At 46.0% G+C, this 26,001-nt stretch overlaps 1 protein-coding gene across 2 annotated transcripts; it reads right to left on the bottom strand.

Moving 5' to 3' along the window:
* Positions 1–22,662, bottom strand: nacad (NAC alpha domain containing). 2 transcript variants are annotated; one of them, XM_031575826.2, is made up of 9 exons: positions 22,307–22,662; positions 4,514–9,763; positions 3,963–4,223; positions 3,193–3,281; positions 2,377–2,451; positions 1,565–1,711; positions 1,293–1,421; positions 754–876; positions 1–127 (listed from the first exon to the last, which is right to left on the bottom strand). In XM_031575826.2, exons 1-9 carry the CDS (start codon positions 22,395–22,397, stop codon positions 113–115), a joined length of 6,180 nt encoding a protein of 2,059 aa, XP_031431686.1. In that variant the 5' UTR covers positions 22,398–22,662; the 3' UTR covers positions 1–112. The 2 variants fall into 2 exon arrangements, with proteins under 2 accessions (XP_031431686.1, XP_012694480.2); XM_012839026.3 differs by lacking the exon at positions 22,307–22,662 and adding an exon at positions 10,963–11,055.
* Between the last annotated feature and the right edge of the window lie 3,339 nt (positions 22,663–26,001).

The raw sequence follows: 26,001 nt of genomic DNA, 5'->3' as shown, positions 1-26,001 counted from the left end.
TTTGAGTGTTTCTATAACTTTATTTAGCAGGAAATGGGGACAGTAGGGTGCAACATAGCAGCGATATGGGCCAAGGTGCAGCCAGCAGGCTCAGGCAGAATCTCCTCCTCCCTCACATAGTCAGCTCCTGGGATGGGGAGAGAGAGAGAGAGAGAGAGAGAGAGAAAGAGAGAGAGAGAGAGAGAGAGAGAGAAAGAGAGAGAAAGACAGAGAGATAGAGAGATAGACCGAGAGAAAGACAGAGAAAGAGAGAGGCAGAGGGAAACAGAACGTGAGAGAGAGAGAGAGAGAGAGATGGAGAGAGAGAGAGAGAGAAAGAGAGAGAAAGAGAAACAGGGACAGAGAAGTTAGCCTCTTTGTGTGCAGTTCTATAACACGTATGCATACACAAGCAACACTCAAGAGCAGACTCCATATGTTTGACACAGACATGCCCCATTTCTAAGAAATAACACTAAATTATCTGTAAATGAGTACTGGTGCAAATGTCATCGTTACACAAAGTAAGATTGTCGTGATGGTGAAGAACTGATCCTGTGTAGATTATGTTCCTGCACTTCTTTTTCCTTTCTAGGTCGTTTTTCTAATTCTTATGTAAAGTAGTATTTATTGTTACACTATGTTTTTTTATTGCTCTTAGCTTGACTGTTCTCTCCCTTGTACGTCGCTTTGGACAAAAGCGTCTGCTAAATGACTAAATGTAAATGTTAATGTAATTGTTTGCTCTCAGACACAATGGCCGTGGCTCCTCACCATAATTGCGTTGACTATGTCATTCTTGTTGTGGCGTAGTGCACGGACAGCTTTAGCGCGGGACACGTTAGCTTGAGCCATCACCAGCTCAATATCTCTCTGCTCCAATCCAGCATCATCCACCTGGGAGGAAAGAAAGACAGAAAGAAAGAATGAAAGGAGATAAGGACATGAAAGCACTCCTGCAATGGATACAGAGATGATGAGGTGGCAGGACCCAGTTTATTAAGAGGTCATTAGAGTGAAGGAGATGGAACTGCAATGAAGCGTTGCTATGGAGATGGGGGGGTTGCCAGTGGGCCACTTAATATGATAAAGTGGTGATGCAAGGTTGTGTAAGCATTGTGAGTGGTTGCTAAGATACCCGGTCATGATGTGTGTCATGATAAGGAAACGGTTCTTGCACAAACAAGCAGCTACAGTATCTCATGTCAGCATGATGAGGAAGGGCTGCTGTGATATAATGGATGTGATAAGTGCTGATGGAGGGGGTGATGGAGGATGCATCGGGGAGAAGGGACCGCTGTGGATGTACCCACCTCCTCCTCCTCACTCTCCTCTTTGATGGTGAGGCTGGGTGTGACGTCAGGGATGAGAGGAGACGGCTCCAGAGGCACCTTGAACTTCTCCGCTGCAGCCTTGTGGACCTGCTGCGACAGGTCCTCGATCTGAGAGAGGCGCGCACACACACACACACACACACACACGAAGCAGTTTAACAACACTAATGCGTGATTCGTATACGTACAGACAACACATTCACGTATACACATAACCACACACACGGTTGTGGTGTACTGCACAGCTTCACCTTGGCCTCTCCAAAGACGATGTAGATATCCGAGGCTGGGCTCTTGAAGACGTCGGGTCTGCTGATGACGAACAGGATGTTCTTGGACTTCCTGATGGTGATGCGCGTCACACCATGGATCTGTTTCAAACCCAACTTGGACATCGCCTGTGCGGCAAAACACACAGAAGCACAAGCCCAGTTTATCGCCTGTGCGGCAAAACACACACAAGCACAAAACACACAGAAGCACAAGCCCAGTTTGACTGTCAGACTTGGACATCGCCTGTGTGGCAAAACACACAGAAGCACAGGCCCAGTTTGACTGTCAGGAGGTTTTCAGAAGTTCCGACTGCATCTTCACTGTACATTTTAGAGCAGTCAGAGTTAACAGACAGATTTACTCAGTGGACAATCTTATCTAAGTATGTGTTGAGTGTTAAACATTCCTGCACTTATTTTTCTTTATATGTCGTTTTTCTATTTTCTTATGTAAAGTAGTATTTATTGTTACACCAGGTTTTTATTGCTCTTAGCTTGACTGTTCTCTCCCTTGTACGTCGCTTTGGACAAAAGCGTCTGCTAAATGACTAAATGTAAAAATGTAAATGTTAAACAGTGAGGAGAGTTATAATTTTCCTCGCAGCCTGCTGTCTAGTGTGGATGTATGTGAGCTCTCTCAGTTCTACTTTCCCCCACTCAGTACTTGAAGACACACACACACACACACACACACACACACACACACACAGTACTTGAAGACACACACACACACACGCACACACACACACACACACACACACACACACAGTACTTGAAGGAGTGTGTCTCACCTTGCGTGCTTTCTTTTCACTGCGACTCTGCTTTGCCTTGTTCAGATTTTCATCAGCAGGAGACGCAGAGGAACACTGAGAGATGAAAGGGGGAAGAGAGAGGGCATTAGCGGGGGTGATAAACAGGGGGAAGAGAGAGGGCATTAGCGGGGCGGTGATAAACAGTGGCAGACAAAGAACAAGGGCAAAGATGATAAGGAGCAAGATTTAGAAAGAAGTGAGAGGGGGAAAAAGGGATGGAAAAAGGACAGCAATGCAGAGTCAGATATTAATCACGGATGACAGTGGGACTCATTCCGATTGGATGATAGAGGCGTTTACTCAAGCTTGAACTTGAATGTACTCTGCTAATGTCTTTGATGGGAATCAGTCCCAATCCGCAGGCAACGCAGAGGCATTGCATTACATCACACAGGAAATGGTTCCCTGAAAAGACACGCACCAAATGCCAATTCTGGTAAGAGGCTTTCAGTAACCCTCTCGGGGGCCTGGTGTCTCCAATGCAGACATGGATCCTGTTTGTGTAACCCTTTTACTAACCCTCTCTGGGGCCTGGCGTCAGACATGGATCCTGTTTGTGTCTTATGTCCATATAATACAATGGGAATTATATGATAATCAATGCTCCAGTCTCTCTTCAACATTTCTGACTATTTTACACCTTTTCACCTCCCCTTTGGCCTATGTAGTTTGGCTCAGCATATGGAAGCATTTCCCATGAAGCACCATGACCCAGTTTTAGATGCTCACTTGTGGATCTGAGGGTCTGTTTTAGATGCTCACTTGTGGATCTGAGGGTCTGTTTTAGATGCTCACCTGTGGATCTGAGGGTCTGAGCAGGGCCCGATCTGGCTCCTCCAGTCCTGGAACTGATCCTTCACTATCCGAGTCAACACAGGAGCCCACTGGGGAGGGGAAGTGGAGATGTTAAAGAGCAGAGCTAACCAACTAAAGTTTAAAAAGCAGAGCTAACCAACTAAAGTTTAAAGAGCAGAGTTAACCAACTAAAGTTTAAAGAGCAGAGTTAACCTACTAAAGTGGAGATCTTAAAGAGCAGAGCTAACCAACTAAAGTTTAAAAAGCAGAGCTAACCAACTAAAGTTTAAAGAGCAGAGTTAACCAACTAAAGTTTAAAGAGCAGAGTTAACCAACTAAAGTTTAAAGAGCAGAGTTAACCAACTAAAGTTTAAAGAGCAGAGATAACCAACTAAAGTTTAAAGAGCAGAGTTAACCAACTAAAGTTTAAAGAGCAGAGTTAACCAACTAAAGTTTAAAGAGCAGAGCTAACCAACTAAAGTGAGAGATGTTAAAAGAGCAGAGTTAACCAACTAAAGTTTAAAGAGCAGAGTTAACCAACTAAAGTTTAAAGAGCAGAGATAACCAACTAAAGTTTAAAGAGCAGAGTTAACCAACTAAAGTTTAAAGAGCAGAGTTAACCAACTAAAGTGAAAGTTCAGATTAATTTGGGATTACAGCTGGTGCTATCACTGAGGGGTTATTCACTGGTAAAAAGCAGATTGTGGTCAGTCTGTGCTATTCACTTTCTTGCAGAAGAAAGCTTTCTTTACTTCTCCACAACTACTTACGGTTGTTTCTGAAGGACACATCCATGGTGTCTGAATACTTGTCATTGTAGCTGATCGCACAAGCAGCTGGTCGGTCTCTCTGTCTGTCTGGCAGATGTGTGACTTGTGCTGAAGACCGAGGCATGGCATTGGATGGGAGAGGAGTCTTTTTATTGGACAAAATGGACTGGGTGGGCAGGGAGCTCTTTTTCTTATAGCCCATGGGATCACTCGGGAAACCGGCAGGACCCTCTGTGGAGATGTTGTAGGTTTTAGCTGCATCTGTAAATGACCAGTGAGATATTCACACACCATCATACAAATCATGCATACACTACAGACCATAATACACAATAGACCAGCATGCACTACAGACCAGCATGCATCTGCAGTGAGGTTAGAGATTCAAACAGGTTTACTGTTAATAACTGGAACTTAGAGAATGCCTGTTCTTTGTGGGGGCCAGGATCTCAGTGTAATACGGTATGAAGGGTAAAGGTTTATAATCCCAAGACCCCACACACACACACACACACACACACACACACACACAAATAAATAAACACGCTCACCTTTCCCATGACGTTTAGTGGACTGCAGAGTAATCAGCTCTGCTTTCCCACGCCCCTCTTTAAGGCTCTCCTGGACTGGAAAAGATATAGTCTCACTGGCAGGGGAGGTGGAAGGATGAACATGGAAAATCGAAGAAAGGTTCTTTGATTGTAAACGAGAGATTTCTGGCGGGGACTCCTGTGTAGCCGTGTACAGATCTTCCTCGAGGTCATGGGGTGAGATGCAGGGAGATGGAAAGGACTGTGAAAGTGTGGACTGAGGTGGGATTTTGGAGGAAAGAGAAAGTGTCGAGGTGAAAGGACAAGCGCTCGCACTAGAGGACTGGCCACTCGCAATGTGGTTGGCATTTATGTCTCTTGTGCGTCCTGTTGGGCGTGCTATTTGTGGGGTTGTCTCAAAGGTGTCACTGGTAACATGTTTAACTGCTTCCACAGAGGACGCTTCTGGGCTTTGCTTTTTAAGAGAGGATTGGCTTTCGTTTTCGACATGTCCACGAAGATTAGACGAGTCTGGACATACTTCCACAACTGCCGATGAAATGTTATCTGACCTACCACTTTCTACTGTTGCCTCAGTAACTTTGCTTCTCCCAACTTCAGGTTTCTCCACAGCGGCTGCTGCTGTGGCCTCGTTAGCCACTGTTGGCCTGGCAACGTAGTTTTCATGCACTTCTAGTTTGCTTTCATCTCCTGCAAGTCTCAGTCCATCAAGGCTTGTTGATTTCTCCTTGTCCTCTACACTCTTCTCTTCCTGTAGGATGGACGAGTCCTGCATATCTGTGTCTTCCATCACTTTAAGCTCCTTGGGCGTCTCCTTATTTGTCTGTTGTTTCAGAATGACTGGTTCCTGAACAGCTGTCACCTCCGGTTCAAGATTAAGTTTACTATCTGTTTCACTCTGAAAGCACTCTTCTTGTTTGTTTTGTTCATTGCCAAATTGATTTAGTTTGGTCCCCCTTCTCTCTGTCTGAGAGATGACTGGATCCTGTGCAACTGTTTCTGCAATGACTTCCTGCTCAGGAGGAGGTTTGTTTCCTTTGCCCTCCTCTTTAAAACTCTCCTCTGAAAATTGAACATCTCTCTTACCATCCTGTTCCCTCAAGGCCACATTAGTCTTTGGTGTGTCGATTTGTCTGCTAACATCCACTCCTGCTTTAGCTTGTCTGCTAACATCCACTCCTGCTTCAGCTCTGATAGTGATGGTCTGTGACTCTTCAGATTTTCTGACAGTCGATTTTAGTTCTCCTGCCGGGGTCTTCTGAGTGCTGGTTGATGCATCCTCAAAGAAACTCGATGAGGATGCTTCAGACGTCCTGTCACATGTTTTCTTTTTGGTCTTGAAGTTGCCAAATGAGCCTCCAGTCAATGAGAACGCTGTCTCCGTTTCATCCACTATAAGTTTACTCTCTGTCTGGAGAGCATGTCTGGTCACGACAGAGTTTTGGTCCATGGAAACATTCACACTGTTGGACGTGTCCAAGGTGTCTGTTCGCTTTTCAGCCTCAGGCACATCTGGGGACGCTGGTAGAGAAGTTGTGGGTAAATTCTCTGCTTTTTCATCCTCAATTCCAGCACCATCTGTGCATAAAGTCCTGATGGAGGAAGTTTCAGATGTTTTATCATTGTCTGGCAGTGCCTCCTCAGCAGGTATATTTAGAGTCGCTGCCTCTTCTGCTGATCGCTTTGCAGCACATTCCCCCTCAGCGATGTTTAATTCTGAGTGTGGTTCCTCTTTCACCACATCTGAAAGAATGTTGAATTCCAGACAGTTGGGCTTTGCACTGGATAACAACAGCATACCTGTCTTTTCTGGATAGTTCCCTGCGTCCTCTGCGTCTTTGTTGGAATGGTACGCTCTAAGGGAGCTGCTGTCCTGATTTTGAAGGTTGTTGATGTCATCCTCTGGAAATTGAGAGCTCCCACCTTCCCCACCCCCTGCCTCAGACAGATCCTCAATGGACTTCCAGCTAGCCAGATTAGACTCCAAAACACCGACATCAACATCCGTCATTTTCTCGGGCAGATCAGACAGACTGATGTTGTCGTCGTCTCTGTCACCAGTGGTCGTCTTGGTAGTCAAAGAATTGGTGACTTCACACCTCAGCACATTTTCTGCCTCAAAATCACAGCACTCGTTCAGCGACGAGGCGTCCTCTGGAGCCCATGCTGTTGGGAGGTGTTCCTCCTTGGAGACGTTGCTGTCGGAGTTCTCTTTCTTGGGTGAAATTGTGAGAATGCTGTAAGGTGAGCCAGACAGGTTGAGTGGGTCCAGACTAAAGTCATCTGTGCCAGGCTGATTCTCTGAAAGGTTGTCCTGGTCAAGAGATCGCTCAGATGGTGAGACATCAGCAGGTGTAAGGTTGTCGGGGATGTCAGAAAGTTCCGGATAGGCACACACTGGGATATTGCTGGGACTGCGGTCATCTTTGGGATAGGCCAGTGGTGGGACCCCTTTATTGAGGTCATTTGTGGCAGTGTCGTCCAGACTCAGAGGGATGTCAATAGGCTCAATGTTGTTGCCATTTTGATTATCAAGCTCCAGATCAGTGCTGAAATGAGTCTCATATCCCGTATCAGCTGCTGCAGCAGCAGCGCCCAGGAGGCAGGGATCCATCTTGCTGATGCCGTCAGCAGACTCTTGGATTGATTCTGTGGGAAATAGGTTTTCATTGATTGTAGCAGGATTTGCTGACTGTAACTCATCCATCTGTGAAAGTTGTGCACAGCATACCTCAGCTAATTCTTTGGCCAAATCTGACAAGGTACTGTCTGTGCAGTCATTGTTTTGTTCCGTGTCTTCCACAGGTGGTTGCGTCTCTAGTGCTGCAGCAACTGAGCGTCCACCCTCTTCCAGCTGTGTCTCTGACTGTTTGGGATCAGGCAGCGACCCTGACGCAACACCGTTGTCCACTGAAGGTTGACACTCTTTAGCAGGAGGGGGATCTGAGGACCCAGAGGATATCTCCATATCACTTTCGCTCCCAGAGAGTTCCGGGAGTGCATGGGCCACAGCCTGCACGGGATCATCTGGGCCAGGAAAGCTCTGGGCAAGTTCAGCATGCCTCTCCGTGCTGTACAGCTTTTCATCCTCGTCTCCATTGTACGAGGCAGAATCCACCGACTCCTCTGTGTCATCTTGGTAGGCAAAGGATTCATCCACGCCCTCGTTAATGGAATTCTCCGAGAGCGAGTTCAGGAAAGAGGCAGAGGTGTCCTCCTCAGTCGGATCCTCCGCCGGAACACCCGGAACAGCCGGAACACCCGGAACACCCGGAACACCCTTCACATCCCCTTCCTCTGCTGACACTCCTGCTGCCTCCGCTTCCTCCAAGACCACCTCTTCTTCATCTTCACCATTGTAGTCATCTTCATAATCATCGTCCACATCTCCCTCATCCTCCCCTGCCGCATAAGCATCCACATCGTTCCCAGGCTCATCCTCTGTAGGAAAGAGAGTGATCTCCATCGAGTCAGCCTGGAAGATCAGACTGGCATGTGGAGGAAGCATCGAGGCCAGGATCATTCCATCTCCGCATGGCCCATCATCTCGGGAGGATCCTTGGAAATGGAAAGAGGACGAACTCATATCTCCGTACAGGCTGTTGTTGTCCGTGTCGGACACCTCCGATGAACATGTTGCGGGAGTTATGCTGCCTGTGTCCGCAGCGGTAGCAGCACCCATGGCCAAGTGCTCTGAGAAGGGGAGGGAGGAAACCATCTCTGGGCCAAAGTCCTCCTCGGGGCTGAGAGGAGCGGCGTGCCTGGCAAAGTGCTCGGAAACACACGCATTCAAATCTAACTCCAGGTCGGCGTCTGGGTCGTCATGATTGTCTTCACTGAACACCTGGGGCTTTTCAGCAGCTCCTTGCCTATCTGTAGGCATGGCTGAGCCCCCAGAATGTCCCTGCTCCTCCTCCTCCTCCTCCTCCTCCTCCTCCTCCTCCCCCCCTAGCGAGTCTGAGCTCCTCCCACTGCTACTTCTGTGAGGAGATGAGTACTCTGCAGACGTCCATTGAGATCGACATTCCCCTGCCTCCTCTTCCTCTACTTCAAAAAACAGGGCCCCGGGAGGCTTGCTCACACCATCTACCTTCGAGATGCTAGTTTCCCTTTCGGTACTGGTGTGGTCCTCTCCCATTTCGTCTCCGATCTCAGACAGCGAGCCTACATAGCAGGCTGGAGCTTCCTGCATCTCGGCCTCTGCGATCAAATTTGGTGAGCACGAGTGGGAGGTGCTGGAGGTATAGGAGGACGTCCAGCTGCCCCCTTCTGCTGTGATGTAGGACCCCGAGGGGGATGTGGGGGGGGAGCACAGGTCGGAGGACTCGTCTGTGGGGGACCCAGGACCTGAGCTGAGGGCTCCGGGAAGCCACTGGTTCTTAAGGTGAGAGCAGTAGGCCATCTTTATAGGCGTGGAGGGCGCTGTGTAGTAGCGGTCTGGGTCCAGGCCGGGGAGCATGCCGACTCGCTGAGGGTCGACTGCATAGGAAGGTTCAGAAAAGGATAAGGAAGGCACTTCACCCTGAGACAGAGACAGAGACTCCACCTGCTCCTCCAGCAGAGGACTGCTACTGTAATCGGTCAATCTCACGCTCTCTGACTCTTTCGGCTCGAGGACAGGGCACTCCAGGAGCTGTGCTGGGGCCTCACACTCCTGCTCCGGTGTGGGAGTCACGCTCTCTCTGCGGTCCAGGACGCAGCTGTCTTGACCAGTATCCAGCCCGGCCTCTTCCCTTCCCTTCACCTGGCAGTCAAATAAAACTGTGGAGGTTGGGGTTGACGCGGTGTCCTGACTCGCAAGCTCTTTAACGGACTGCTCTTCCGTGGGCTGTGAAGGGAGAACCGCTTCTTGTTTATCCATGTTCCTCAGCAGGGTCTCCTGTCCCATGACCACGCGGGTGTCCATGCTCTCTGGCTCCTGGTAATCGCTCTCTATCTCCGCTCCCATCAGCACTTTTATTCTCTCCATCTTGACTGGTCCACGTCGGCATTGGCCTTTGCCAAAGTTGCCGGTCAGACGACCCACGGTTCCGTGTCGGCCGTCGGAGTCGAAGCTCGCCCCCTCAGGCTGCGGGCGGGGGGCGGTAGTGTTGGGTTTGGCCATGATCAGCCGCGGGCCAAAAGGACTGTACTGTGTCAACGAGAGCTGGGGAGATGTGCTGGGGGAAGGGGTGGAGCCACTCTCCGTAGGGGTGGAGCTGCTGTCAGTAGGGGTAGAGCTCGAGGAGCTGGATGCATTTCTGTTCTTGTCTGAAACAGATAGAGAACAAACATCTGACATTACATGACATATCACTGTGGACTGTTTAGATATCAATAACAAAAACAAAGCACTGCTGTTCTGATTAGCATGACCGTAGCATGACCGTAGCTGTGTAAATGGGCTTGTCTTCAGGTTTATAAGGTAGCAATGGCTAACTGTTCTGCATCAAGAAGCCTCACCCTTTGATACAGCCAGACACACTGATGCTCATTTTAAAATGTCATCTAAATGTCACCTTATAAAATATTCACCCGAGTTCACCGGTCCATCTCTACAAAGGACACTCCGAGTCAAGCTGGATCACAGAGCAATCATCAAATAAATGCACAATTTGGTTTTCCTAGCGTGTTTCCAGTTTTCCTGTGTTTGTTTGTGTGCATATATATATATATATAGCTCCGGAAAAGATTAGAGAACCCACTTCAAAATGATCAGTTTCTCTGGCTTTACTATTTATTAGTATGTGTTTAAGAAAAATGAAATTGAAATTTTTGTTTTATTCTATAAACTACTGACAACATTTATACCGAATTTCAGATAAAAATATTGTCATTTCGAGCATTTATTTGCAGAAAAATGACAACTGGTCAAAATAACAAAAAGTATTCAGTGTTTTCAGATCTCGAATAATGCATAGAAAACAAGTTCATATTCAACACAAAACTAATCTTTTAACTTAGAAGAGTTCAGAAATCAATATTTGGTGGATTAACCGTGATTTACAATCACAGCATGCATGTATGGGCAAGCTCTCCATCATGACTTACTTTTCCCCATCACGCACCGTGAACTTTTTGCCCACTTTACCGCGAGTGCGGGAGAACAAGGGACGACAGACTTCATTCATTCTCACACACACGCAGGCAGCCACACATACACAGCGTCTCGCCTGTGATCGCGATAAACAAGTTAATTTAACTTATTGAAAGTGTTGTTTGGAGTTTGTGGTGCTTGTTTTGTTACACGGTGTGAGGGTATGTTTGTGTCGGGGGTTTACCGCAGGTTGGCGTTTGGTCGCGGTCAGACTCTTTGTTTGGTCTGCCGCGATATAGCAATAGTTAATACATTGTATAATTGTTCTACACCTCTGCCGTTTCTGAATTATACTGGGTACCTACTTTGTCATCATCCATTTGCCATTTGCATTTCTAAAGCGTCCGTAAACCGGTTAAACATTCATACTCACACTTCCTGGTGCTCGTGCTTCCCCATACTAGTCCCAATGCAAAAGTGCGCTTCGCGTTGGGCTACTACCTTTACAACGTACCGTTAGGGGAGGGTGGGGGGACATTTTGTTACAGGGGTGTTTGCTTTGTCCACATTTCATTTAGGTAATTACTATGCATTGTGGGGTTATTTGCTATTGGGCTAAATGTGGTTGGATATGATAATATTGACATTTGTTATTGAATGTACATTTCATGAATTAATTCGTTTTGTGAGTAATGAGCAAGATGTGCTATGCTTCCCCATATTCATGGGTCAGCCCTATTAGGCCAATTGGTTGTAATAGCTAGGCCTTTTTAAGAGGGTAGCTTAGTTGCCTTGTGAGAGAAGGACAGCTCTCCTGCTGTGAGGTAGAGTTGGTTCTATAGGTAATACTGTTCCGCTACATTTGGTCACATTTGGTCTTGTTTTGTGTAAAGTATTTTTGTTTTGTTATAATGTTTGCCAATTCCAATGCCTGCAAAGCTGGACAGTGAATAAATATATTTACATCATTCAAAACCGAAACCACTGCCCCTGCAAATTCTTTTTTCACCTCCATCACCAAGCCCAAGCCCCAACTCGTGGGCCGGCCGCAGCGGTCACTCTGTGTGTGTGTGTGTGTGTGTGTGTGTGTGTGTGTGTGTGTGTGTGTGTGTGTGTGTGTGTGTGTGTGTGTGTGTGTGTGTGTGTGTGTGCGTGCGTGCGTGCGTGCGTGCGTGCGTGCGTGCGTGCGTGCGTGTGTGCGCGAGCTAGCTAGCTAGCTAGCTAGGAAAACAACAGCATATCATATATCATATCATATATCATATATTATATTACACATACATATTCTGTGAAATTACCATTAGCTAGAGCTAAGTGGTCTAAGAAGACAGGCAATGCTCCAGCAGCTAACTATCTTAATTAGTATCTCTGTCCCTGTCTTTTCCAGTTTAGTCAGAATGTCTTCCAGGGCCTATTCCCTGCTTCAGCGTCTTCATCTCATCCCTTAAAATAGAGTTGTAATTACCCACTGAGGTCGTGAGCGCGCGCGCATGTGGAAGGGGGGGTAGAATATTTTAATAAGAAAGTGTGTGTGTGGTTACGTGTATTTGAGAGGAGGTGTGCATGTGCCTTTGTATATATGAGTGTGTGTAATGGTGTGTGTGTGTTGCAGGCAAGCATTTGCCCGGTCTCCCAGCTTGGTGGGATAAACAGCAAAGTTCTCTGAATGTCTAAAGGATAATTGGATGGCTGTTGGTGGAGATTGTGTGTGTGTGTGTGTGGCTGTTGGTGGAGAGTGTGTGTGTGTGTGGCTGTTGGTGGAGATTGTGTGTGTGTGTGTGTGTGTGTGGCTGTTGGTGGAGAATGTGTGTGTGTGTGTGTGTGTTTGTGGCTGTTGGTGGAGATTGTGTGTGTGTTTGTGGCTGTTGGTGGAGATTGTGTGTGTGTGTGTGTGTGTGTTTTTGGCTGTTGGTGGAGATTGTGTGTGTGTGTGTGTGTGTGTGTGTGTGTGTGTGTGTGTGTGTGTGTGTGTGTGTGTGTGTGCGTGTGTGTGGCTGTAGGTGGAGAGAGAGCTATTTCAGCACCGGCAGGAAACTCAGACTGACAGGCTAGACTGCAGGGCCGGAGACTGGGCACAATCAGCAGAAAGGGAAGATACACACACACACAAACACACACACACACACACACACACACACACACACACACACAAGCACACACAGCATTAAAGATAGTGGGAAGGGAAGGGCAAACCGAGTGAGCAAGCATTACATAAATCCATGACATAAACGAGGGACATGGAGATCTCTGCAAGACTGGGAGAGTATTACTTCTTATAAACAGCATGAACACGGCACATGAATATATTTCAAATAAACATAAACATATACTGTACATGTGCACAAACATACAAACATACATCTGTGCAAGGATGGAGAGAAGTGTGAGAGTGAGAGGTTAGAGCAGAGAATGAAGGACCCTGATTGGGTCAGGTGGTCATTGGTCTGACAGGACCCTGATTGTGTCGGGTAGTCATTGGTCTGACACCAATGTGACAGGACTTTATGGAGGTGATGATTACATCCAGTCATATTCAAGTCAGACTGACTGACAGACCAGGCCTATGTGAAGCAATTCAGTCCTGCCCTTAGCTTATGAGGCTGTGACACAGACCAGGCCTATGGGAAGTCCTGCCCTTTGGTTATGAGGCTGTGACTGACAGCGATGCCTTTTCTAACCCACTGTGATGACATAATTACTGACATGTAACCACTGAACCATTCAATGTTATTAAATATTTGTACACTCATACATATCTTTCAAAGCATCTTGCTCCCCGTCATGCTTATCAACCACGTTCTTAGATGCGCCAAAAATTATCATACCGTATGGAGCATACAATTGCATTAGCAGTAACAGTATTCAGACAGGAAGGGAACCTAGCTCACTCCATATAACAACCAATAAAATGTGTCAGGTTTAGAAGACTGATATGATTTAAATAGTGTCATTGCACTATATCTGTACAAATAGAAAGAAACCCCATTCTACTACTGACTTAATGTCAGATGATGGACAACCAATCAAATTGAAGGTATTTGTCACATTTGGGTCATTGGTGGTATGATGGGTACAAATAGAGATCTGATTCCACTGTGCCAAGCCAGACCGAACAGAGTGATTGAATAACAACAAAGATATGACCCCCTTTCCTCTGAAAGCAAGTGTAGCAATATAGAAACCTCTATTGCACAGGTCTGCATATAATGGAAGTAGAAGCGCTGCTCCTGTTGGTGCATTAAGAAAGACACAGGAAAACAAGCAGCATCTACAACAAAAACACAGATCCTATCTAATAATACAAATAAAATAAATCGTGTAGAAAAATACAACACAAGATAAAACAAGATATGAAGCTGCAATGGTATGATCCATCGAGATGAACTCCCCTTGAGATTAATGTAGCTATGGTACTAGCATAGCAGCCAAGATTGCACAGCCAGTAATAGTAGCACAAATACATGTAGCACTAGCATAGCTGCCAAGATTGCACAGCCAGTAATAGTAGCACAAATACATGTAGCACTAGCATAGCTGCCAAGATTGCACATCCAGTAATAGTAGCACAAATACACGTAGCACTAGCATAGCAGCCAAGATTGCACAGCCAGTAATAGTAGCACAAATACATGTAGCACTAGCATAGCTGCCAAGATTGCACAGCCAGTAATAGTAGCACAAATACATGTAGCTTCCAGTGTGCCTATTGAACAAGAATAAAAAAAATGGCAGTATGAATGTGAGTATTGCACAAGAATAAATATCACTTTGAATTAATATAGATCCCAGTCTGATCTAAGCACTTGCACAATAATGAATAAATAGCGGCATGAATGAATGAAGCCCAGTGTAGACCCTATGTGGCAATATTAAGGAAATTGTGTTCGTGTTCTGAAATGCTGAGGGTTGCATGCACCTCAGGTGACATATGGACCCAAATCTTACGAGAGCTCAGGAAAATTTGGTACAAAAGAGTAACCCTTACAGCTTTGTGATGCGAAAATGTCCACCATAGTACTTCACTTTCTCTCTCTCTCTCTCTCTCTCCCTCTCACTCCTTGCTAGTCAGACAATCATAAGTGGCCAAGGGAGAACAGCTCTGTTATTGGATTACCTCCATTTCCATTTCTCTTCACTGCAATGAACTGCCATCAGCTCAATAACCTTCAACTGAGGCAAACAATCCACCCGGGGTGAGTGAAGGATAGAAAGGGGGAGAATGGTGGAGGTAGCAACCCGCTGTCACCCGGGGTGGGTGAAGGGTAGAGAGGGGGAGAATGGTGGATGGTAGCAACCCGCTGTCACCTTCAGGTTTGGGCTTATTTTCAGGTTTATGGTTTTGCCTGAGCAACTTCTCTCCCTACAGCAGGGCCCAGGCAAAATAGGACAACAGAGATAATCCTCCTCCTCTCAGTGGGAAGAAATGACAAAAACAGAGAGAGGAGGACAGGAGACAATCCTCCTCTCAGTGGGAAGAAATGACAAAAACAGAGAGAGGAGGACAGGAGACAATCCTTCTCCTCTCGGTGGGAAGAAATGACAAAAACAGAGAGAGGAGGACAGGAGACAATCCTCCTCTTGGTGGGAATAAATGACAAAAACAGAGAGAGGAGGACAGGAGACAATCCTTCTCCTCTCGGTGGACAGGAGATAATCCTCCTCCTCTCGGTGGGAGGAAATGACAAAAACAGAGAGAGGAGGACCGGAGGCTGGTGGAGATGAACGGAGGTGCAACAGAAGGTCAAAGGTCAACCACGGTGAACTAGAAAACACACAAAAAAAATCTAATTCCTCAGAACGCTCCCTGCCATTTTGTCACCCAGGCATATGAGATTTCAATGCCACATTTCAATGCCAATTCTCATGATCTCTGAGAGGGCAAGGAATCAGTGTCAATATTCTGCCACAGAGCTTCGTATGCAAGAGCTTGAGATCAGTTTGTCTGCCTGCCTGCCGACGACCTGTCAGCCATTTTGCATCCCCTCTAGGCTGTCACCCTTGCTCACCAAACTGGCAGATGCACGTTTGTGACAGTTACAGATATACTATGAGCAAGTCAGTCTTCAATCAAGTCTCCTAGAATCATCTGCAACTGGAAGACTTTATTTTAGATGAACAGTGTTTTGAGTCCTTCCTTCACTCTCTTTAAATTTTCAACGCTGATGCCTATGAACTCCTGCTGCTGATCTCAGATCTGTCACATACTGGTTCATCTCTCCGCTGCTCTTCCTCCTCCTGTCTTTTAGTTCTCTTGGAGTTGTCCTTACGCCCAGGTGTGTGTGTGTGTGTGTGTGTGTGTGTTGTCCTTACGCCCATGTGTGTGTGTGTGTGTGTTGTCCTTACGCCCATGTGTGTGTGTGTGTGTGTTGTCCTTACGCCCATGTGTGTGTGTGTGTGTGTGTGTGTGTTGTCCTTACGCCCATGGGTGTGTGTGTGTGTGTGTTGTCCTTACACCCATGTGTGTGTGTGTGTGTGTGTTGTGCTTACGCCCAGGCCCATCTGTTATCCCCATTTTGTCACACTTCTCTTCTTCCTCCTCTTTATTTTCTCTTCTCCTCTTTCACTCTCTCTTCTTTACCTCACCCTGTTTTCTCTTCTCCTCTTTCACTCTCTCTCCTTTACCTCACCCTGTTTTCCCCTCCCCTTCCCTTTGTCTCTCTCCTTGTCTGTGTCCTTGGCCGGATCCGAACACGTCATCTGTGTCTGTGTGTGTTAATGGACTATGGGACTAATAGAGAGCTTTACCCTAGCCCTGTCCCCATACCGCATCTCTCTCTCCCTCCCTCTCTCTTTCTCTCTCTGTATCCGAGTGTGTGTGTGTGTGTTTGTGTGTGTTTGTGTGTGTGTGTGTTTGTGTGTGTGTGTGTGTGAGTGTGTGTGTGTCTGTGTTTGGTGTGTGTGAGTGTGTGTATGTGTGTGTGTGTGTGTGAGTGTGAGTGTGAGTGTGTGTGTGTGTGTGTGTGTGTGTGCGTGTGTGTGTGTGTGTGTGTGTGTGTGTGTCTGCAGATGCTCTGTTGTGCCGAGTCATGCAACACACGCTGAGCAATGACATCACTTCTCTGTCCCTTTCAAAGGGAGCTTTGTTATTATGGAGACGCACCTTATGCACAATGTATGTGTGTGTGTCTGCGTGTGCATGGTTGTGCGTGGGTACGAGGTGGAGAAGGAGTCGGGGAGCATTGTTTTCTCCTCATTTGCATGTGAAACACAGCGGCCTTGTAGCGAGATCAGAGCTGACATTGTTTATGTGTGCAGTACCAGAGCGTGTGTCCGTGAGTGTGATTCTCAAACGCCAGCTCTTGTTCCCATTTACTGGCACAGGCGTAGTAGTCCTGACTGATCATGACACTTGATGATCTAGAATCTAGATCATTCTGCTTTGTCCTCCACAACCTAATTCATGAAATATTTATGATTCCTCGTGGTTCATGTCCATTTTGTTTCTTGTCTCCTTTTACAGAGGCGGCGTTCATATGAATGTGTTTGCATGAGTACAATGACACGCATACAACCCTGCCCTTGAAAATCATTTTAAGTGGTCTGACCCGTGCTTGTCATCTCTGCGCAACTCACACAGGAGTGTATGAGTCGCACAGAGATCATTACCACGGATCATACCACGTAACATCAATTTAACGAAAAAGAGTGAAATTGCACACTTCTGCTCTTTCTCTTTATAGAATTGGTGGGCATTCCGGTGATAACCGCCAGCAAGATCCATCTTCTACACAGGCAGAGTTCTTCTGGGACCCACTGAACTATTTTTAAACAGTTACAGAAATAAGGACACTCGTCGTGAGGTAAAGTGTGACAAAGGCAAATCCGTTGAGACGCTCCACCCAAAAAAAGACAGTGAAAGGTGCTGGATTTACCCAGAGGCTCTCCTGTCAGGGTCGGCTGCTCACGCATGCGCCCATATTGCACTCTTATCAAGGGGATGGATCTGCTGCCACCTCATCCTTCTAGTCAGAATGAGTCACATGTTCTATCTCTTATTAGCTCTATGAGTAAGATTCTGGATTATTCAACTCATATTATAATCTCATATGCCGTCATTTTTGTAAAATGGGTTTAAACCCTCACGTTGAACACATCTTTTCTGCCACTTCCCGTGGGGTTGGGCTTAAGTATGTGCAAGCTACATTTTTTGCCTAAATTGGTGAATGGGTGCATTGTCAAACAAAGAAAGAATGTAAAAAATGGTCCTGTGTTTAAGTGTTCAAATGTGCTCAGTTTTGCATTATAATTTGCTTCAGACACTCTCTGTCCTAATCATTTTCAGTCTTTCAAATAAAATTGTCAAAAACATCCTTGCTGGATATTGTTAGACTATTGCTTAGATGACACATTCACACATTCAATCACAAAGGATCCATTTCCTGCTAAAAAAAGCAACAATGTTCAATGGCTTTATAACTTAAACATGCACTGCCTTTAAAGTAACATTATGCAACAATTTAACCTTAAAAATAACAGCTTCAATATAATTTTGGTGGTACTCTGTCTGTCACAGCACGCCTGGTGTGCCTGGTATTGCACTATGTAGGGTACAGGGTGCGACACCTCTCTCTCGTAATGCTTTATGGCACCACCTCACGCAAGAACAAATAGATGGACAGTGTCATTTATATATTTGTATCTATAACTATAAGAGGAAGCTCATCTCATGTGAAAAGGTTTGATCAGTCTTCATCAATTATGTGATTTCAGTGAAGAAACCAACTCTCAAAAAACCTAACCTTAATCCTGATAAACTGGTTAATTACAGACCTATAGCCAACCTCAACCCTTGTCAGAAATATTTGAAAAAGTAATAGCAAAACATCTCACTTCCTTCCAACTCAAAAACAACATCCAAAAATCCTCCAATCTGGCTTTAGAGCCCATCACAGCACAGCCTTAGACAAAGTTCTGAATGATCTACTCATTGCAACTGATCTGATTTTCCTACAGAAACATGAACATGTTGGTATCAAAGGCTGTGCCCTATCCTGGCTTAGGTCTTACGTTTCTGACCATCTTGAGTTTGAACATGTCCACAATGAGTCATCCAGTTACAAAAGTAAGTCATGGAGTTCCCCAAGGCTCCGTGCTTGGACTCCTGCTCTTCTCTTTGCACATGCTACCCTTAGGTGCTGTAATAAGGAAGTATGGCATTAACTTCCATTCTCATGCTGATGACACCCAACTACACCTATCTATGAAACAAACACAAAATTATACAACCACCTAAGATAGAAGCTTGCCTGATAGATGTCAAATCATGGATGCCCAACAGTTTCCTGCTCCTCAACACAGATACAACTGAGATTATGATTGTAGGCCCTAAACATTTGAGAATTACACTATCCAGCCTTCTACTCACAGTCATTGGCATCTCACTCACATCCAACACCAGTGTCAAGGGTCTTGGTGTTGCCATTGACCAACACCTCTCATTTGACTTACACATAAAACAAAACAAAAAAATTCCCATCCCATTCCCAAAAAGTCCCATCCCTTCAAATGTATTACTTCGTGACCAGACTGCTGCAATGCTCTCCTGTTTGGATGTAGCAACGACTCACTAAAACCCTGCAGCTAATACAGAACTCAGCTGCTCGCACACTTACTAGAACTAAAAAATATGAATACATCTCACCTGTTCTTGCCTCCCTACACTGGCTCCCTCTAAAAAGTAGAATTGATTTAAAAGAACTCTTTCTAACATGAAAAGCTTCTTAATGGCCTAGCTCATAAATGATCTCATGGAGTTAATCATCCCCTTCTGCCCAACAAGACCCCATTCGTCCCCAGGGTACAGGTGTTCTAAGGGTACAGGTGTTCTTGTACTTCTTGTATTAAAAAGGACAATAGGAGGCGGAGCCTGTTGCTGTCAAGCCCCTCCTCCTACAGAATAATCTTCCTATCTCCATCCGAGAAGCAGACACCCTTTCAATCTTTAAGTCTAGACTAAAAAAATGTCCTCTTTAGTGCATCCTATAGGTATGAATAATGCATCAAGATCCAGCACCCGTTACAATAAACTTCCCATACGCCTTGCTGGGCAGCCTCTCCTTCTATGTCTCTCTATTTATTATTTATATGTTGACTATGTCGTTAATGCTGATGAAGTAGCCATATAACTCGTCATTCTCTTTGGGTCCCAAAGGTGACCAGGGTTTGTATCCCAGTTTCTTCAATTATCCTATTGCTGTGATAGCATTGTTCCTCATCACTATGACCTATAATACATACACACATATAAGACAACCTAGATCTGTCCACTCACATTGTCTCTTTTCTCCCCCACCCCTACTCTAGACTCTAGACTATCTGCTGCAGTCTCTCCGCCTGATCCACTGGCAGAAACCCTCTGCTCACAGCCCCCCATTCCCACATCACTGTTGTGCACAATTTCTACTCGGTTTATGCTGCATCTTCTAGACATTGTTTACCTGTAATATGTCTGTATGTATGTATCATGTATATGCAATCCTGTATGTATCATGTAATCTTCCCTTCTCCCCGCCTCCACTTTTTATACTCCACTTATATTTCTACCTGGCTGGCCCCAAGCAGATGGGCCCCCCTTTCTGAGGTGGGTTCTGCTCAAGGTTTTTCCCCTTGCTACAGTCACCTCAGTGCTTGCTGGGGGATTCAGGTTCTGGGCTCTGTAAAGCACCTTGAGACTATTTCTGTTGTTATTGATGTAAATTAAATTGAATTGAATTAGCTTCATCTGCAATGATATTTAGTAAATAGTACTGTCCCAGAATATTAGATTTGTCATTATTATCTAATTTACTGTGTAAACCACAGGCTGTCAAATTAAATGAAATAATATTAAAAAACTAAAACAGTGCTTGGACACACATACAGACATACAAACACACACACACACACACACACCCACACACACACACACACACACACACACACACACACACACACACACACACACACACACACACACACACACACACACACATATACAAACACACACACACACATGTACAAACACACACATACAAACACACACACACACACACACACACACAAACACACACACACACACACATACAAACACGCAGACTTCTTTTCTCCTACTGCAGGACCATCCCCCATACTCAACCACTGTGTCTGTCTGACCCAGAGTAGGTCTGTTCCTGTTTTTTGAGAGAGATGATTGGATGAGACAGATTGGGAGTAGGTCAGCAGGAGCCAATCAAAATCAGAGGCCTGTGCCGATATCTCTTTTTTTACCCAGACATCTGAACAATCCCACCATTAGGCAGATGTTAACCACTCATTTTAGGTTTTCACTGTGATTTTGGTTGTGTAAGCCATCATACAGATCATGCATGACTAGAGATCAACCTTTGTTACAAAAAACAAATAGACAAAAATGACACACACATGGTAGGGTAGCAACGTGACACTTTGGTTATGGGACATGGCGGAATTGTTCCCTGGTTGTGGCGCTTCCGAAACTCAACCGCACCCTCTGAGATCCCAGCCTTCCTGTGAGAGATCCCAGCCTTCCTGTGAGCTCCAGTGACGTGGATCACAAGCACCAGAGACATACCTGCTGCACGCCTGCTGATGTTGTAGCATCCTGCCTCTAAATTGTGAGCTTAATAAGCAAGCCATAATGTGGTCATAGAAAATCAATGCTCTTTTCCGTAGCTACATTTTTAGCATAGCAATAGCATGTTACTCTAGAGCATTTTCCGCTAATAAGAAAACCGCCACTAATGAAGCTGTTGTGAAAAGACAGTGCCAAGTGAAATTCTTATAAGGCCAAGCCTTGCCTCCCAACCAGAGCTGATTAAACATCTAAAGATAGTCTACCACGTACACCATATTGGACAGGCCAATCTCATCAGATGTCTGTAGACACACACACACACTCACACACACACACACACACACACACACACACACACACACACACACACACAGCTCTACTTTTATGTTGGCCACAATTGCTTAATAATGTTCATATGTGCCGGCCATAAGACCATTACCATCATAGGAAATCAATCAATTTGATCATTTAAAATCAATGCTTCCAGAGCACAACATTCTTGTTGATGGTGAAAAGTTAGTTCATAACAGCATGACATAACATTGTAAGGTTATCACACTGTCTGTGTTGTTTGTAGCCTTAGACATAGACAGTACATTGTGCAAATTAAACAAGATTAATTCGCTAAGGGAATCAACGGCGAAAAGATCAGGGATTTAGTCACTATTAATCTACGTCACACGAGTTTCAATTCTAGTCAGGCATGTACGTGAGACGCCTATGTCCTCATCCTCCCCCTGTGCTGATAGCATCACAGGGAGTGAGGTGGGGTCCTTGCGGTGATGCTGTGTCATGCTCCTGTTAGATCAAAAAGGAGACGTTGTGTGTGTGTGTGTGTGTGTGTGTGTATGTGCTGCTTGCCATTAGCCCCAAGAATACACACTCTTTTGGAACAGATTTTGGGTGCGGCTGGATGCTACCTCAGGCTGCACACACTCTCCTCGGTCCCTGTCGGACCCATGTGCTGATAGACATTCTAAAGGCTCCTCCGGCTACATGCTACATGCTACCCCCCTCTCTCTCTCTCTCTCTCTCTCTCTCTCTCTCTCTCTCTCTCTCTGTCTCTCTTTCTCTCAGTTCTTCCATTATTTTCTTAATCCCTTTCACTTGCGTCTTCTTAACCTATTTCTTTCCACATCACGCATCCACTCATTCATTCATCCATCCACTCATCCATCCATCCATCCATCCGTCCGTCTCTCCTTACCTGGTCCAGGCAAGCCTGTGTGTGTGTCTGTGTGTGTGTTGTGCAGATGTCCAGCAGGAGGGCCTTCTCTATGTGCTGTTTCCCCCGGCATGGCTCCTTCTCCTCCGAAACAAGAACAATATTACAGATGAAAAAATGGAACCATACAGAGGAACAAAGGGCTGAGCACTAATGGACGCTCCTCTGATAGCATGTGATAGCCCCTCTGTCCTGCGGAGGATGTCAGTGCTACTGCACTCGGCTCGGCAAGTGCGTGCGTCTGAGAGTGAGGCGTGCCGCTGACAGCGTGTGGAATCTGAGAGAGAGCTGCAGTATTCTCTCTCATTACAGGACCATTCGCCTCTGCCTCTCTCTCTCTCTACTCCCTCCCACCCTCTTTCGCCCCTTGCTCCGTCTCTGTGTGTCTCTCTCTCTCTCTCTCTCTTTCTCTCTCTCTGCACCCCCACCCTCTTGCTTCTTCTCTCCCTCCCTCCCTCCCTCATATTGCTGCGTGCTCTTTCATTGGCCTCCCTCCTCCTTTCGTTTTCTCCTGCATCCTCTCTCTCTCTCTCCCTCCCTCCCTCCCTCCCTCCCTCCCTCCCACTCTCTCTCTCTCTCTCCCTCCCTCCCTCCCTCCCTCCCACTCTCAGGCAGTGAGAGGCTACAGGCGATGATGTCAGCAGATTTCATGCTGTATCTCTGTGCTGTTCCTTTAATTGCAGCAGGCTCCATCACTCCTGCGGGGGGGGGGGGGGGGGGGGGCACCCTGCACACTAGCTAGCTGGTTTGAAAAAAAAAATAGAATAATAGTTATGTGTTTTTCTACACTGCTGAGTCAGAGATGGAATCAGAGAGCAGAAGAAAAAAAGACATAATCTCCTTTCTATTTCTATTTCTCCCTTTCTCTCCATCTCTCACTCTGTAGGGTTCGGTGGCCTGGGCATCAGCCGACTTTGGAAATGACAAACAAAAACAACAGCAAAAAAAAAACACTTGAAATGAGAAACCGCAACTTTAAACCGTCTCTATGTCAGTGGTCAAATCATATGGAGTGAACATGAGCGTGTTCTGAATAACATCACACTCAAAACTAACTATCTTGTCAACACTATTCAATACACACCGTACGAGATTTACTTGAGAGGGAAATTGAGAAGACCAACACTGCGGTGCAGAAAGGGACTGCTTAAGTTTGCCACAGGAACCTAGGAAAGGTTTCCCTGGCAACGGCTCCAGGGAACAATTAGATGCTGTGGATCAGTTTCAGCAATGGTTCCAGTCCTGGCAACAGTCAGGGGCTTTCCTTTCTCTCCCCCTCTTTCTCTTTCAGTTCCTGCTGTCGCTTTCATTTTTCTGGAATACACTCATGCACAAACATAAGGTACTTTCAACAGTAAGGGGGTTGAGGGGCTTAGCTTGCACTTGTACAGTATTAAAGCATCGTGACACCATTAGCATTAGCCACTAATTGGGCAGACATGAGGAGTTTGACTGTAAACGTCAATATGTCTGCCCCTAGCAGATGCTGTACAAGATGGTTTCTGACTTAAGTATACTCGAATAGATCGGTCAGTGTTGTAAAGGGTGGAGTGTGAATATTTATGGATGATCAGGGCCCGTATCTTGAAATGAAACTAAAATTGTACAGGAAATGAATTAACAATTGTATCCAGACTGTCCTGTCAACCCCTGTTCTTAGTGGTGGCTCCTGCTATAGGCAACCAAATCAATTTCCAAATGTGTAAAGGGGGCAATGTTCAGGGTAGGACTGGGGGTGGAGGTTTATTTACCAATAAGCCTGAATCCACACTCTCCTCTGCATCCCTGTGCCCATTCACCCGTACGCTGTCATGCCAGGGGGTTGGATGAAATGATGTAATGGGTAGATTTGCTAAGCTAAGCTAAGCTAAGATGCGTTTGCCTGTTTGACCATCACTCTCTCGCATGCCTAATAAGGACTCTGTGATGTGGCTCTGTCCACTTAGTCATGCCAAGCACCTCACCAAAAACAAGAGCTCTAAAAAGCTCTCACACACGAACTTTATCATTTATTATTGTTGCACTACCTCCATTCTTATTTATTATTTTGCTCATACTGGTACTATCTGTCCTTGTATTGTTGTTCTGTTTGTGATGCTATAGCCTGCATTGAGAATACCAAAAAAAATTCCTAGTATCTGTATACATGGCGAAATAAAGTTGAATTGAATTGAATTGAATTGAATTGAATTGAGCACCCTAGTGTCATCGGGCAGTGCCCACCCTAGTGTCATTGGGCAGTGTGTGTGTGTGTGTGTGTGTGTGTGTGTGTGTGTGTGTGTGTGTGTGTGTGTGTGTCATTGGGCAGTGCCCACCCTAGTGTCATTGGGCAGTGTGTGTGTGTGTGTGTGTGTGTGTGTGTGTGTGTGTGTGTGTGTGTGTGTGTGTGTCATTGGGCAGTGCCCACCCTAGTGTCATTGGGCAGTGTGTGTGTGTGTGTGTGTGTGTGTGTGTGTGTGTCATTGGGCAGTGCCCACCCTAGTGTCATTGGGCACCCTAGTGTCATTGGGCAGTGCCACCCTAGTGTCATTGGGCAGTGCCACCCTAGTGTCATTGGGCACCCTAGTGTCATTGGGCAGTGCCACCCTAGTGTCATTGGGCACCCTAGTGTCACACACACACACACACACACACACACACACATACACATACACACATACACTATACCCATAGTGTCATTGGGCAGTGGGCGTCCATTTCTGTTTGTCCCATACAGACACCACTTGCCATTAACAAGCTGACGGGTCTTTGTACTTCCAACAGTGTTGAGAGCCTTCAAGTTCATCACCAAAGGCACCACTCCACCCCCCCCCCACCCCCTATATTTGTACTAAACTGGGGGTCAATGAGGTCATCTGGGTGAGCAAAGTTTTACCTCATTTAGGAAGGAAACGAGAGAGACACAAAGAGAGGTCAGGCAAAGGTCAGAAAAAGAAATGAGCCTAACGAGGAAGACTAACGAGCAACTAACGAGCGACTAACGAGCGACTAACGATCGACTAACGAGAGTGTAAGGTCTTGTAGCACAGAGGAGGCACTTCTCTTTTCTATCCCTGTTTCCATTCAGTGGTTCTGCAGGGCCCCTGAGCAGAGGTTACATAACGGCGTCTAGCTATGCTGGTCACTGCTGTCTCCGGCACCAGTGGGGACTCACACAGCCCCAGGACCCAACGAACTCCTCTAACCCCAGTCAGCCTGCGATTCCCTTGGGACAGCAGTTTGTGACGCACTTACCTAGGAATAGAAATGCACTGAAAACCCGTAATATTAGCACTAATGGGAGATCTGAGGACAGGGAGGGTGTGTGTGTGTGTGTGTGTGTGTGTGTGTGTGTGTGTGTGTGTGCCCTTGACAGATGGTCTCACGTCAGTCGAGCCTCTAGTGAAGAGGGTCATATCAAGGGCAGCTCATCTGTTGTCTCAAACTGATGCACGTGTGTTAGTGGAACTTGACCAGGAAACTTACAAACACCTCTGCAGTGGTTAAGGATGATACCGTTTCAAATCAACTGAATGAAATGGCTGAACTGAATACTAAGCACCGCAAACACCTCATTTTCTTTTCATAAGCAGAATTCATACATTATCACATGATTTTATTATACTTTTTTGACGCAGACACAGCCTTTTTCTCACTTCAATAATCATTATTTTTTTAAACACACACGCAGCAGCAGT

This window comes from Clupea harengus, chromosome 11 (genome assembly GCF_900700415.2).
Source record: "Clupea harengus chromosome 11, Ch_v2.0.2, whole genome shotgun sequence".
Lineage (NCBI taxonomy): Eukaryota > Metazoa > Chordata > Actinopteri > Clupeiformes > Clupeidae > Clupea > Clupea harengus.
Note: the sequence above shows the minus strand (reverse complement) of the source record. Positions and strands in the feature narration are given on the sequence as shown.